The sequence below is a fragment of the Carcharodon carcharias genome, chromosome 6 (genome assembly GCF_017639515.1).
Source record: "Carcharodon carcharias isolate sCarCar2 chromosome 6, sCarCar2.pri, whole genome shotgun sequence".
Lineage (NCBI taxonomy): Eukaryota > Metazoa > Chordata > Chondrichthyes > Lamniformes > Lamnidae > Carcharodon > Carcharodon carcharias.
This window is the reverse complement of record NC_054472.1, coordinates 169,237,435-169,252,441: the sequence shown is the minus strand read 5'-3', so window position 1 is coordinate 169,252,441 and position 15,007 is coordinate 169,237,435. Positions and strand designations below refer to the sequence as shown.

General features: G+C 45.7%; 1 protein-coding gene across 1 annotated transcript in view; it reads left to right on the top strand.

Annotated features, from left to right (window-relative positions):
- lama1 (laminin, alpha 1) overlaps positions 1-15,007 on the top strand; it is a 302,752-nt gene that overhangs the window by 241,085 nt on the left and 46,660 nt on the right. The window contains exons 47-52 of the mRNA XM_041189309.1: positions 2,101-2,257; positions 2,352-2,476; positions 6,254-6,404; positions 7,386-7,530; positions 10,623-10,764; positions 12,065-12,179. Coding sequence (XP_041045243.1) covers positions 2,101-2,257; positions 2,352-2,476; positions 6,254-6,404; positions 7,386-7,530; positions 10,623-10,764; positions 12,065-12,179 — 835 coding nt within the window. The remainder of the gene's footprint in view (positions 1-2,100; positions 2,258-2,351; positions 2,477-6,253; positions 6,405-7,385; positions 7,531-10,622; positions 10,765-12,064; positions 12,180-15,007) is intronic.

Below are 15,007 nucleotides of genomic sequence, written 5' to 3'. Positions count from 1 at the left end.
GATAAACTCATGTCTGAATCTCAGACTGAGAAGTTTCAGACTGAATTTGTTGGTTAAGTGTAGACATGAAGTGCATTTACTGGTGTTGTATCTAAGGCATTTTCCACTAAAATGAGTGAATAGGGCTAAAATTATACATGTGACTAGTCAGTGATTTTTAATGTTCAACACTGCTGCCATCAATGTATTAGCCTATACCATGAATGGAAGCTGACAGCTTCTGGTCTGTGCAACCTGGTTGCACATCGGCTTTACCGATTGAGCAATCTCTTGGTGACCTGGGGGATTAATTCTGTTTCCTTTTGTGACAAAGTACCCAGGGATAGATTGTAAATTTACATTTTCCAGTGCGCAGATTTATTGCACATCATAGAGTCATAGGGCTGAATTTTACAGCTCTCTGGGGTGGGTTTTCAAGCAGGGGGTAGGGTGCTATAAAATGGGCACCATGCCACAGGGGCCTTTCCTGTCACCTAGTCACCTGCCACTGCCGCAATTTTACCAGCTTTGAGGGAGGCATTGGGAGACCTGCCTGCCCATGGGCCAATTGAGGCCCTTAAACAGCCAATTAATGGCTTATTAAGGGCCTCCTCCCACTGCCGCTGGGATTTAACCCACAGCGGGAAAGGCCCATGTCAAGTATGCAGCTTTCACTGCTCAGGCTGGCAAGGGGGTGGGGGGGGTACCTCACAGGCCCGCAGGGCTCTGTCCACCTCCCCGACCCTGAGCCCCGCCTATCCCTGCTCGTCGGGGCCTCCCAGTACCTTCGTATCAAGTTTCATCAACAATCGCTGGGGACTGCATGTCACTTGATCGGTCATTTAATTGGCAGTTTTCAGAGGTGGGACTTTCTCCCCAGATGGGGGCAAAAGTCTAGTCTCAAACCAATTAATGGTCCAACAATCGATAAATGGTGGAATGGCGAGCCAGCAGAGCGGGAGCAGGTTTACCCCCGACATTTACCTGTCCCCTGAATACAATCCAGCCAATAGAATCATTCTGGCTGATTGGCCATGCTAGCAGCTGTGGCATTTGCTGCAAATTTAATGTAGTGAACCTAGCCCTCCTGCAAGCTTGGTTTTCCTTCACTACACTCAAAATTGGGACAATGGGAAAAGGGTAGGCTGGCCTAGCACTAGATCGCTAATCCCTACGCGTGCCGTCAGGAATCTTTCTCCACACCTCCCCTACCAAGGACTTACCAGACGTAAATGATGGCACAGGGAAAGACCAGCAAGCCGCTGATTTCCCTATCCTGCCCCTGGACTGCTGCAAATGGGTAGTGGTTAACTCTGGAACAGTGGCAGGAGGAAGTGGGCCTACTATGGAACACCTTGAGGCCCCTTACTTCCCATGCTTCCTTTTTCAATTATTAAAAAACATTTTAGGGAACTTGCATCAGAGCAGGAATAGGCCATTTCAGCTCCTTGAGCCTGTTCAGTTAGATCACAGTTGATCTGTACCTCAGCTTCAATTGCTCACCATTGCCCTTGTCTCCCTCACCCAACAAAAATCTAGCCATCCCAACTTCCAACACCCCCTCAAAACTTTATGCTCCACCTTGAGGCAGTAGCAGCAGCAGACTTACCTGGGCAACAGTGGGAGGCTCCCATCTACGTAGCGATTTAATCAGCCCAACCCAGAAAAATGGGCCAGAGTCATGGTGGAGCCGGGCAGCAGATGGGAACCCTGAAGTGACCCTCATCTGGCAGCAGAGCAGTTCTGGAGGAAAATTCAGCCCCCTGATATAATTTAATATCCTCTACTGTATCATGTCATCTAAATTGATGCCAAAAAGCCAGATGCTGCAAACTCCACGAATAATAAAAGCCTGAAAGTGGAAGTTTTCGCAAGGTATGTTGTCCCTGAGCAACTTGCAACAAGAATTTAAACGCTGGGTGGAAGGATAAAATGGAGTTAAATGTTTGTGATTTGTTTGGGGCTGGTAAATATATTTCTAATGTAAATGCTATCGGAAGGAAAATGCCAGCAAATGCATTTTCCTGCCTTAAAAAAAATATGTATATAATGCTGCTAGTTTCGTTATGTTGTAACATATCTCTTGGGTTCTTCAAATATACACTCGATTTTTCTTGGTAGGTTTGGACGTATGGGTACCTTATCTGTTCAAGAAATTGGATCTTCAAGTCTAGACAAGCCAGCGGTAAAGACAGCCAGATCTCCTGGAATCTCCACTGTATTGAACGTGAATAATTCTACCCTTGTGTTTATTGGAGGTCTCTTCAGGCAAGTCAAGGTCAGTTGGATCTTTTCTGATTTGTACAGCTTTCTCTTGCATCAGTATCTGCATGCGTTAATTCCTTGGACTAATGCCACTCCCTTGTACCCAGAAAGCACCAGCTGTGAAGGTTACCCACTTCAGAGGCTGCATGGGTGAAGCATTCTTAGATGGAAAATCTATTGGCTTATGGAACTATCAAGAACGAGAAGGGAGTTGCAATGGGTGCTTTGCAAGGTAAAACTGATCCTGTTTCTCTTTTTTGAAATAATTTTCTTTTTGATGAATTTTGGCCCCCACAAGGGTTCATAGAATCACAGAGTGGTTACAGCACGGTAGGAGGCCATTCGGCCTGCTGTGCCCATGCCGGCTCTCTGCAAGAGCAATTCAGCTCCCTTTATCCCTTTTCCCCATAGCCCTGCAACCTTTTTTCTGTTAAGATAATTATGCAATTCCCTTTTGAAAGCCACGTTTGAATCTGCAGTTGACCGACAATGACACTAGTACTTAGAGGTAAGGTATAGCACAGCCAATGGCAAAATGAAACTTGTCTTGTGGTGCCTATGTTTGACTTTAACATCTACTTTAAAAGTGCGCCCCTTTGGAGCATCATTTTGGCATTCTTTATTTTCCACTTTCTGAGAGAGATTGGCACAGCAAGGACATTTTAGTACTAGTCTGTGAGATGGAATGTGTTGCGATTCTGCAGTATAATGTCATTGCTGTATCATATTTTATAATCATTATTTTAAGCTGAAAATAATTGTTCATGGCTTTTAGAATCATGATATGCTGCAAATGCCCAGCGTACTGGTGCATGGCTGCACAGTTTCATTTTGGGCAGAACTTCGCTCTTGTCGAGCGGACTCAGTTCCTGACCCCGCCCGCAATCAGGACCGGACCACGATTTCACGCTGGCGGGCCAATTAGGGCCTGCCCAGCATGAAACAGGAGCTGCAGCGCTCAGCACTGCCTGTGCGGGCGGGGGAGGAGGGCGTGCACCAACTTCGTGCATGCGCGCTTGAAAATCTCCCTGAGGCAAACATGTCCCCTCATGTGACTCCATCACATGAGCAGGGACAGGTTATAAATTAAGTGTAAAATGTTTTATTTTATTTTTATTTGCTGTTGGAAACCTTATCCTGCTCGTGGATGATGTTTCCTAAAAAGTTCAATGGCCGCTTGGCCTTTTCACCTGCCCGCCAACCATAAGGTTGGACGAGCAGCGAAAAATTTAAGTTATCAATTTATGGCCTTAATAGGCCTTTTAATTGTCGGCGGGCACACTGCCAATTCCCGCGTGCACCCGCTGACCGAAATATCACACGACTGAGCATTGACACCAGGACACTCGCCATTTTGCGCTTCAGCCAGTCGGCTGTGGGGTTTGGGAGGGGGGGGGGTAAAAATTCTGCCCTTTATGCTTTTATTTTGCTGACGTTCATATGCTTTGTGTTTGTATATAAGTTGCACAGTTGTGAAAAGATCTGTTGTTTAAACCAGTTATACTTCTAATTGTAGTAGTGAATGTGGGTTATATAGTTTGCATTCATTTTGACAGTGATAAAGATAAGGATTTCTCAAAGAACAGAATAGTGCAGCAGGTCAGTCAGCATTTGGCAGAGGGAACTAGGTACCATCTGAGGTTGCACATCACTAGTTCCCTTAATGGGTCATGCCTCAAGCATTAATCTTTCTTTCATTTCCAGATGCTAGTTGAACTGCTGTAAATTTCCAGCATTTTTTATAATCCCAGATTTCTGGAATTCATTTTTCCATATCTTCACAAAATGATTTGAATATTTCCTTCCATATGAAAGGAACCATACGAATCTTGGCCTCCTCCTGAAGTCCACACATTACAGATGCCAGTCTTCAGCCAGTTCGATTCACTCCACGTGATATCAAGAAAAGGCTGAAAGCACTGGCAAAGGCTACGGGCCCTGACAACATTCCAGCAATAGCACTGAAGACTTGTGCCCCATATCTAGCTGCGCCCTTAGCCAAGCTATTCCAGTACAGCTACAACTCTGGCACCTATCTGACAATACAGCAAAATTGTCCAGGTATACTCTGTCCACAAAAAGCAGGACAAATTCAACCCGCCCAATTACCATCCCATCAGTCGACCCTCAATCATCAGTAAAGTGATGGAAGGTGCTGTTAACTATCAAGTGGCACGCACTCAGCAATGACCTGCTCACTGATGCTCAGTTTGATGCTCCTCCAGTGTCACTCAGCTCCTGACCTCATTACAGCCTTGGTCAAACTGTGGACAAAGAGCTGAACTCAAGAGGTGAGATGAGAGTAACTGCTTTTGACACCATTTGATGATCCAGGTGTTCTAGTAAAATTTGAAGTCAATGGAACTCACCACTGGTTGAATTCATACCGAACACAAAGGAAGATGGTTGTGGTTATTGGAGGCCAGTCGTCTTAGCTCAAGGACTTTGCTACATGAGCTCCTCAGGGTAGTGCCCAACCAGTTTCAGTTGCTGCATCAATGACCTTCCTTCTATCATAAGGTCAGAAGTGGGAATGTTCGCTGATGGTTGCACAATGTTCACCTTTTGTGACTCCTCAGATACTGAAGTAATCCATGTCCAAAGCAGCAAGACCTAGGCAATATCAGGCTTGGGCTGATAAATGGCAAGTAACATTCACGCCACGCAAATTCCAGGCAATGACCATCACCAACAGCAATGAATCTAACTGTCTCCCCTTGGCATTTAATGGCATCACCATCGCTGAAACACCCACACCAAAAATATCCTGAGGGTTACGATTGACCAGAAACTTAACTGGACCAGCCTTATGAATGCTGTGGCCCCAAAATGGAAGCACCCTCTCTCCAACCTTTTCAAACATAAAATAAAACATAGGGGAGAATTTTCCAGTCGGTGAGTGGGGGTGGGGCCCACTCGCCGACGTATAAAATGATGTAAGGTGACATCGGGCAGGCGTCCCAACATCACTGTGCATCATTTTATATTTTCAGTTTGGTGGGTGCACAGCTGAGTCGGCTGCGCGTCCACCAAACTGTCAAAGGCCTATTAAGGCCTGTTTAAAACTAATTAAATCAATTAATTGAGCTGCCCGTCCAACTTTAAGGTTGGTGGGTGGTTGAGGAGCCCAGGCGGCCTTCGCATTTTTCATGGAGCCTCATCGACGAGCAGGATGAGATGTCATGAGGTGTTTATGAATTAAATAAACTTTTAAATTAATGTTCTTTGACCTGTCCCAGCTCATGTGACACTCTCACATGAGGGGGACATGTCTTAAAATATTTTCAATTCTTCATTTAAATGTTTGAACCTTAAACAAATCCCCCTGGCGCACCTCTGTGCCTCAGAGATATCTGCGCTCTTTCACACGCATGCGCAAAAGAGCGCAGGCCTGTACTCAGGGAATGCCAACCCCCCGCACAGGGAGCACTCAGCGCTTCCAGGCGAGTGTCAAGCTGGGCTGGTCTAAATTGGCCCGCCTACGTAAAATGGCGGTGCGCACCTGACCAGGGGCGCCAATCGGGTTCACGCTCGCTCCCACCCGCCCCCGCACAACCCCCCCCATTGGGGGGAAAATTCAGCCCATGGATTCAACAACATGGCCGTCATTGGTGGGGGCGGGGTCCCCATACAGGGCAGCCTGCGGCTACAGCTGAAACAAGGCTGATAGGTTGGGCCTCTCAGCCTACCTGGAGGGCTGGCTCCAGCCTGGTCTGGTGTCTTTGTGGACCTTGACCTTGAGGCCAATTGGCCCTGGCCCCCACCTAATCCCTCCATCCTATTTCCAGGAAAATGATCCTGAAGCCGAATGGAACCAAGAAACCAGCAGGCAGGGAAGTGGCATGCAATTCTGTGACAGCCTCTGCAGGGAGCTAAACCGTTAGCCTAAGTGAACTGTGCTTTGTAACAATTCAACAAGTAGAATTTCACTGCCATGTGCAGATGTCAACCTGTCATGACATTGATTTGAAAGAATCGATTGAAGATAAACATTGTACATATTCTACAGATCACAGAATGAAGACATTGCCTTCCACTTTGATGGTAGTGGCTATTCAGCCGTCGAGAAGATACTACGCTCCACAACAACCCAATTAGTGATGCACTTCAGCACGTTCTCACCGAATGGCCTACTACTCTACCTTGCTTCAAATGGCACGGTAAGCATCACGCAAATCAGACTGCTGTGTTATTAGTCCTTTCTTCATTGACAAAACTGAAATCATTTTTGAAACATTATTTCAATTCTTTCCACTGTAGACAATGAGTTGTTAAAATATTAAATGTTCATTAATTAACCTTTCTCAGGCAATGGCTTGTACTTCGATACATTATTCTTACAGTACAAGCTGAAAGCACATGTCATAAAATTCAGCAACAGCCCAGGTTTATTCACACTGCCATCAACTCTTTCACCCTCAGGCTTTCCCCTTGTCTATATTTTTCTCTTGCCACTTCTCCAGGATAAAGCCCCGGCACAGCAGGATTATTCATTAACTGTTTGTCCTTGAGCATGACTGTACCAGAGAGGGTTGGAACAGACCATGTCTGACACTGAGAGGCCTTCTCATCCATTAATGTGCTCTGCTGGCCAGTTGCCAGCTGCTGAAAATGAGCAGATCCAAAGGAAGATAAAAGCGCACACTTGTTTGTTCGTAGACTAACTTGTGAAAGGTTTTTAACAAATCATGAATTCTGTAATGCTCTGCTCCTTTAATCATGAATATTGTAATACTGTCCAAGGGAGGCCAGTTCTGTTCAGATTCCTTTAATAGGCCTTCCCACACTGTGAAACTCCTGTCTAACTGCGAAACATCAAAAGGATAACACTTCCAAATTGATCCTGACAACGGACACCTGCTTAGGGCTGCATTTGTTTGATGGAGATGTTCACTTTCTGATCAGCAGGCGGTGCGAGGGCGCAGAGTTGGGTCTCGTTTATGATAAATCGCTCTGCAGGTTTTGCTACCCTCTTTCATGTTTCTCCCATAAAACATGAGAAAGAGACAGTCGCAGAATGCAAAGTCCAAAACACAAGTTAACATTGTTGAAGCAGATTTTAGTGATCATTCGCCTCTTTGCTGAATGAGAAATATTCAAGCTTACGCCCCACCCTTAAACTTTTTTTTATCTTTCATCAGAGAGATTTCTTAGCAGTAGAACTGGCAGATGGGAAAGTCCGAGTAACCTTTGACCTTGGGTCTGGAGTCCTAACCCTTATGTCCGAGAAACGATACAACAATGGGACATGGTTTAAAATTGCATTTCAACGCAACCAGAAGCTAGGTAAGAAAACTAATTTCTAAATCGATTATTGAGTTTATGTTTCTCATTTTATTAGGTTTGATCAAGGTTTACAAACATGATTTTCTGAGGAATGCTGCATAATGGAGCTTCAAATGAGTAGTTAACCCAGCAGCCTATTCTGCTGCTTCAATTGGACATTAATAATCGCTGGCACTATTCAAAGAAGGAGGGAGTGTTTCTCTGTGTCCTGACCAACATCCCTCCCTAACCATTTATCTCATTGCTATTTGGTGTTTGTACGTGTGATGCAAAGATTGTGACCCTGAACAGGAACAGGGGCGACCACAGCGATTACAATTATCCAGGCACCTCCCTGCTGACATCATGGGTAAGTATTGCCTGTGTTGCATTTGTCAGACTGCAGATCTTGGCGGACTGCATCTACCCGAGTCCCGATTGTGGTTTCAGAACTGGAAGATCTACAATGGACATGACCTTCTCAGTCCGGCAGCTGCAAGAGCTGCCATGAGCATAGGAAACCACTATGTACGACACCTTCATCGATCTCACCGAGGCATTCGACCATGTGAGCAGAGGTGGTCTACTTAAGCTGCTGGAGAAAATTAGCTGCCCACCAAAGCTGCTCAATGTGATCTCCTGCTTCCATGACAACATGACGGGTAGGGTCAGCTAAGACGGGACAACATTGGAACCGTCTGAGATCTATAGTCGGGTTAAACAGGGCTGTGTTCTGGCACTGACATTCTGGCATTTTTCTATTTGCTGCTTTCGTATGTCTTCAGGTCATTCTCAACTTACACAGCAGAACTGACGGAAAGCTGTTCAGCCTTGCTGGCCTGAGTTCAAAGACAAAGGTATGTCAAGCCCACGTCAGAGAGGTGCTCTAAGCAAACAATGCTGCACTGGCGTTCCACACAGAGGAACATCTTCAGCAGCAATTGGACAGACTATCTCACTCCTGCAGAGAGTTTGGCTTGTTCATCAGCCTTAGGAAGCCAGATGCCATTGTCCAGGATGTTGTCACCAATCAGCATTGATAATGTGACCCTGGAGGTTGTTAATAGCTTCACATATCTGGGCTTCACAATCACCAGCAATCTGTCACTGGATGCAGAAATCAACACACACATCACAAAAGCTGCAGCTGTTATGTCCAATTTGAGCAAGAGTGTATGGAACAACAGCAACCTTACTGAGAACACCAAACTGTGAGTCTACCAAGCCTGTGCCCTCAAAGCACCCCTCGACAGTGGTGACATCTGGACATGTGCTGGGCAGCAGAAAAGGCTGAACAGTTTGCACCTTTGCTGTCTCAGATGTACCCTTGGTATCTCTTGGCAGGACAAAGTCACCAGCTTTGAGGTTCTGGAACATAGTAATTCCATCAGCGTGCACTCATTACAAAGTCAATGATGCCTGCACTGGCCTGGCCAAGTCCATCAAATGGATGGCAGCCATGTACCCAAAGTCCCTCTGTACTGTGAACTAGCCACTGGATCACGAGCCCCTGGGCATCCATACCTCCACTGCAAACGGGATATGAAGATGGCGGACATTGACGCTGGGAACTGGGACACAATTGCTGATGCTGTAATCTCTGGAGGGCATTGAGAGAGGTGGGCAGAAACGGAAAGCTCAGCTGGCCCAGAAAGCAGAGCCCAGAGAAACGTGCAGCTTCTCAGCGCACTGTCTTCCTCTGCAGAAAATGCGACAGTGACTGCCATGTCAGTGAGGAGCTCCTGAGCCACTCCAGGTTAACACAGAGTTGACCACCACAGCATAAACCATTGTCTTACGAGGCTCTCACATACAGTTTGAGGAACATTGCTGATGCTGAATAGCTGCTTCATTTTTCTTATATTGAAAAATAGTCAATGCATTTCCAAGGACAATTCATCCAGTGTAAAACGTTTTGAGTCATTTTGCCTATATTATTTCTCTTAACAAATACCTTTAAAGTGCAGTAAACATAATATGAAGATGATATAGCTGCTTCCTTCATGGTGGCTGCCATCTTATTGCTTTCTCTCCCAATATCCTTCCCTCCTCTCCTGAAGGTGCTGAATCTTGGAATCCAAGGATAAATTCACTGCTGCTAGTGTTGGTCTTGGTTAAAAGCTCATGTCAGAGACCATGAGCCCTGATTTTAAGCAAATCTGCTCAGTGGGATGGGATGGGGTTCAGGTCAGACACCCATTTTACACCCACTTTAGCCTCTATTGAGTTCAGTACGACTCACTTTCCTTTCAGGTGAGTCTCCCCTCTAAGAGCATGGGATTGTCAAATTTACCATTCTGCCTCTCACGTGCCAGCAACCTGCTAATACTTAATCTAAGTGGCCTTTCTTAATAGAATCGTGGGGCAGAACCTTGTGGAGGGTCTTGGCTGCCAGCTGCAGAGCCAGCGACGCCCCCATATCGCCTCTTTTCAGGAAGGCTTGCCACATCTTCTGCCGCTCAGGCACTTGACAGGCGAGCAGCAGGCCTTCCCTTGGATCTGCCCGCCGACAGCGGCCAGCCAATCAGAGGCCGGAAACTCTTCTGTACTCAGCAGTGCCACCATGGAGGTGGTGGCTACTGCCAGCACTACGCCCATCCGAAGCTGCGGATCGAGGAGGCATCCAGGCACTGGTGAGTGATGGTGGGAAGGGGGTCATGGGAGAGGGGGGGTTTGCAACAAGAGTGGGCCGGGGGGCCGGAAATTCAGCGGACACCTCCTTCCCGATGCCATGTCCTTCGCTCAGACATTGAGTGCTTTTGAACGAGGGACCCACACCCCCCAAACTTGGTTTGCTTGTCATCTCTCCACAAGGTGAGACCCCCCCACCCCCCTTATCTGCCGTTGGGTTAATACTAGTGTTGGTGGAATGAGGGTCTTAAGTGGGCAATTGCCGTAAGGGCCATAATAGTTGAACACAATCCATTTAACACCTAATAGCCATATTTTCCCACAGGGTTCACTATCCAATAGCTTCCGCTTACTCCTGTCATGGTACAGGGAAGTGAAGGATAGCATCCCTACCACTTAGACCAGAGACCTGGGAATGTCACTACTCAGTAACACACGGGCCAGGAACAGTTTCAATAAGCTGCTGTATTGAACATTCGCAGGTGTTTTGGCTGTGATGGACCCATTTAATTCAACTGATCGAGAAACCAAGCAAGGAGAATCACCAGGAACAGCTTCTGATCTCAATCGTGGGCACAAAGACCCAATATACATCGGAGGATTGCCACGCTCCAGAAGTTACAGGTAGTTTAATGTATTCCTGGGTAGAGACTGCAAGAATGCACTACTGGTGCAGTGTCACTGGATATGGCTAGATTTAGGATTATAACACACCAGTGTTACAGTGTCCCAGTTTTAATCCTGAGAGAGGTATTTTATCTGGCTATTGTGCACTACTTTTGTACTTTTGTTCATTTTAATTGTTATTTTCGTTCATTGCAATTTGTAGCACATGACGCTCAAATTATTGTGGATCTACTTGAAGTGAGTAAAGATTTCTACCGTCAGAGTTTAATTCAGGGATCAAACTAAACAAAACCTCTATGGTAGAGTGTATGCTCTATTCGGATTCTCTTTCCCGGAATTCCGCAGAGTATGCCAGTTAGGAGAGACTGATTGAAATGTTCATCTCAAATCTATCCTTCAGAAACTGGCACACGTCACTAAATAAAGTCTTGTAAGCAGTTATTGTTTTCACCTGAGGGTAGTTTCGTCCCGTTTGCATTGCAGGGAAGCTAAGCTACCTCTTTGTAACGGCTGTTTCTCCAAACTAGTGTATTGGCTGTGATGCTGAGCGAAATCTTGTGCTCTCGCTATTGGCAAGCTTGGATGCAGGAAGGACATGTACTTAGCTGAGATGGTGTCATACCTGAATTCTGCCGCATTCCCTCCTCCGCCTAAATTATGTTCTAGCGGGAAGGCCCATGGTTAATCTTCCCACCTCACTGCCAGTTGAGACCCTCAAGTGGCCAATTAATGAGCCTCAACCAGCCACCGCTAACGTTAACCTAACTGCAGGCAGAGTACATGACAGGTGAAACTATGAAGGCTGCTTGTCAACTCAGGGTGGGGTGAGTCCCTCAATCAAAGGCCTGATTAAGGGACAGGACATCGGGAATTGGGGGTTAGCCTGAGAGCCACCCACCTGTCCTTGATGCTGAACCCCACCCCACACCCCCCCCCCCCCCCCCCCCTCCACATTACTTACCCGTGGCCTGGGTAGCTCCGTGTTCCTGGGACTCTGATGCCTGTCCTTCTGGCAGCAGCCACAGCCTCCCCAGTGGTGCTCCTCAGCCCAAGAGCTGCTGGCCTCTGATTGGCCAGCAGTTCCTGGTGGGTGAGACTTCCGCCCCCCAGGGTCTTGATTTCGGGGGAAGGCCTCACCATTGCCTGACTGGCTTGTGGTTCGGCAGGCCTTCCCAAAAAGAGCAGGCCTCTCACCGGCTCCCCAGCGAGCAGACAAGAGCTCCAACGCCTGAATAAGATTCCAACCACTGTTTCAAATCAAAGCTTTTACCTACAATTTGTGTCTGTCTTTTTGCAGGAAGGAAGTTCTCAGCAAATCGTTTGTGGGCTGCTTGAAGAAGGTGGAGATTTACCGATCTACATTTGACCTGCTGAGGAATTCTTTGGGTGTGAAGAAAGGCTGCTTGCTTGAGGTAAATAATACCAGAAATGTAAAATAATCAAGAGATAGGACTTTTTCCCTTATAATGAGAGATAAGCTTGAAATAAAAACCGAAAATGCTGTAAATACACAACATGTTCATCAGAATCTGTAAAAGCTCTTATTAAAACTGGAGACTCTAAGATATCAAATCACTTAATAGGTTGGAAGAATACTGAAGGAAGAAAAGAGACATGATTTCTGACTGCAGTCAGAAAGCAGCACTTAATGGGTTAACAAAATTAGACCTTTCACGTATTTCCAGCATTTTCTATTGTTACGATCCCAGTATTGTTACTACTGGACAAGCCAAATCCCAGGGTGGAACCCAGCTTGATGGATCCTAAATTTTATTTTTTGTTTAGATATGTGGAGAGTGGCTACTGAACAGAGTCACAGGAGTCAACTGATGAACTTTTAACAAAAGAATAGAACATATATTTAACAAGAAAGGATGAAATATATTACAATACTCCTTCACCCACCACTGTACTTTTACAAACAAAAGTTACAAAAGCTATCTTACACTCTAATCTTCACAGTAAGTACACAGTCCATGTAAACCAATTGGCAACCAGTGATCACACACACCACACTCTGAAATCAAGTGACAGATGCCACCCCAGCCAGATGCTATGGATCTCTTATCAACTCCCCCTGACACTTGTCACACTGTGAGCCAACCAGTCTCACTGAACTCCATCTTTCACATGAGGGTTTCCAATCTCCACTCTCCAAGAACTTGCTTTGAATCTTCTCCCAAACCAACGCTTTCACTCAGACGCCTCCTACAAGGGTCCACCTCCAGGGTTTCAAACTCTCCTTCCGATGTTCCTCTCCCCTGGGTCACCATGTGCATTCAAGCTTTCTTCCACGCATAGTCTCTCATGGACTCAGCCGTCAACAGTAAACCACTGCTTCACAAGCCCATAGCAAAGAGTTACAGACCTTCAGCCGTCTCTTTGGACCTTCTGGCCTCTCGCTTTAAATCTGCTTCCTGCAGCTTTTCTTTCTTTAAACTTGAAGAGCCTTCCTCTGCTTCTCATCCTTAACTTCACTTAACAGGACATTTTCCAGGTTCCTGTCCTTCCTTTGACTAGAAGTTCTTACATATGAATTAGGAACAGGAGTAGGCCATTTGGCCCCTCAAGCCTGCTCCTCGATACAATAAGATCATGGCTGAGCTGAATGCAACCTCAAGCCCACATTGCTGCATACCACTGAAAACCTTTCATCCCCTTGTTAATCAAGAATCTATCTAGCTCTGCCTTAAAAATATTACAAGACTCCGCTTGCACTGCCTTTTGAGGAGGAGAGTTCCAAAGATTCATGACCCTCAGAAAAAAGTTTCTCCTCATCTCTCATCTTAAATGGGCGACCCCTTATTTTTAAACAGTGATCTCCTAGTTCTAGATTCTCCCATAAGAGGAAACATCTTCTCCATATCCACACTGTTACGCCCCCTCAGGATCTTCCAAAGATTTCAATGAAGCCGCCTCTTACTCTTCTAAATTCCAGTGGATACAAGCCTAACCTGTCCAGCCTTTCCCCATAAGACAACCCACCCTTGGGACTTTCCCCTGTTCCAGTGCCCTAGATTTTGGAGGCTTTTTTCTTTAGATTGGAACCTGCTATCTGTCCCTTTTAATGCCCTGCCTGTTCCAACGGCATTCAGGCTGCTGTTTTGTGTGTGTGCCTGTTTGTGTGTCGGTGTGTTTGTGTGTGTCTGTGTGTGCATTAGAAATACAGATATACAAACAGGGCTTTAGACCTGCTCTCTGCACTCTGAACTGAGCCTGCATCCCAGGTTTCACCTTGTAACCCACAAATTAAATTTAAAGATGTACCTTATTCTTAACACACCCAAATACACATATAACTTACTTCATCGATTACTATCTCGATTCCCTAACACCATTGATTCTTCAAGGTTACTGACTATGTAAATCCAGTGTTTTTAGTACGTATAAATAGTTATAAATTTGTTTGACAGATTATGTGCAGTTGCTAACCACATAATGAGCAGAAAAGTGGTCAGTTTTCTGGCTATCACATGATACGATCACGTTAAGACAACATGGAGTTTAGGTGCAAAACAAAAACAGAAACAGAAATACCTGGAAAAACTCAGCAGGTCTGGCAACATCGGCAGAGAAGAGCACAGTTGACATTTCGAGTCCTCATGACCCTTCAACAGAACAGTTTCTGTTATGATATTACTGACTTTGAGTGTATACCTGTGTGTCAGTAACAGAACAAGTTATAGCTTAAATATGATGATACTAGTCCCTGCTTTTTTTAAAATTCATTGATGGGATGTGGGTATCACTGGCTAGGCCAGCTTTTATTGCCCATCCTTAATTGCCCTTGTTCAGAGGGCAGTTAAGAATCAACCACATTGCTGTGGGTCTGGAGTCACATGTAGCCCAGACGAGGTAAGAACTGCAGATTTCCTTCCCTAAAGGACATTAGTGAATTGCTCCCTGGTTGCATTTGTGTTTTTTATATTCAGACATGTCTCTTCAAAAGACACCATGACCCTATCCTCCTCCAGTTCTGGTCCACTTCCTTCTGTAGTTTATCATCTTGTCCTGTAATTAAATAGGTAATTGTGAGTTATTAGGTTTACTTTAGCTGCTTTCTTGAGGGCAACCACTTTCTTCATCTCATCTCTCCAAGTTTGTTGGGTTCTTGATAAATCATTCACCTCGCCGGGAATTCGTTCCTCTGCTTGTAGCACCAGTTAGAGAGAATGGCCAAAGCCTTTTTTTTTTAATCTGCATTCCCTGACTCCCTTGTTAAGCACTTATAGCAACTGGT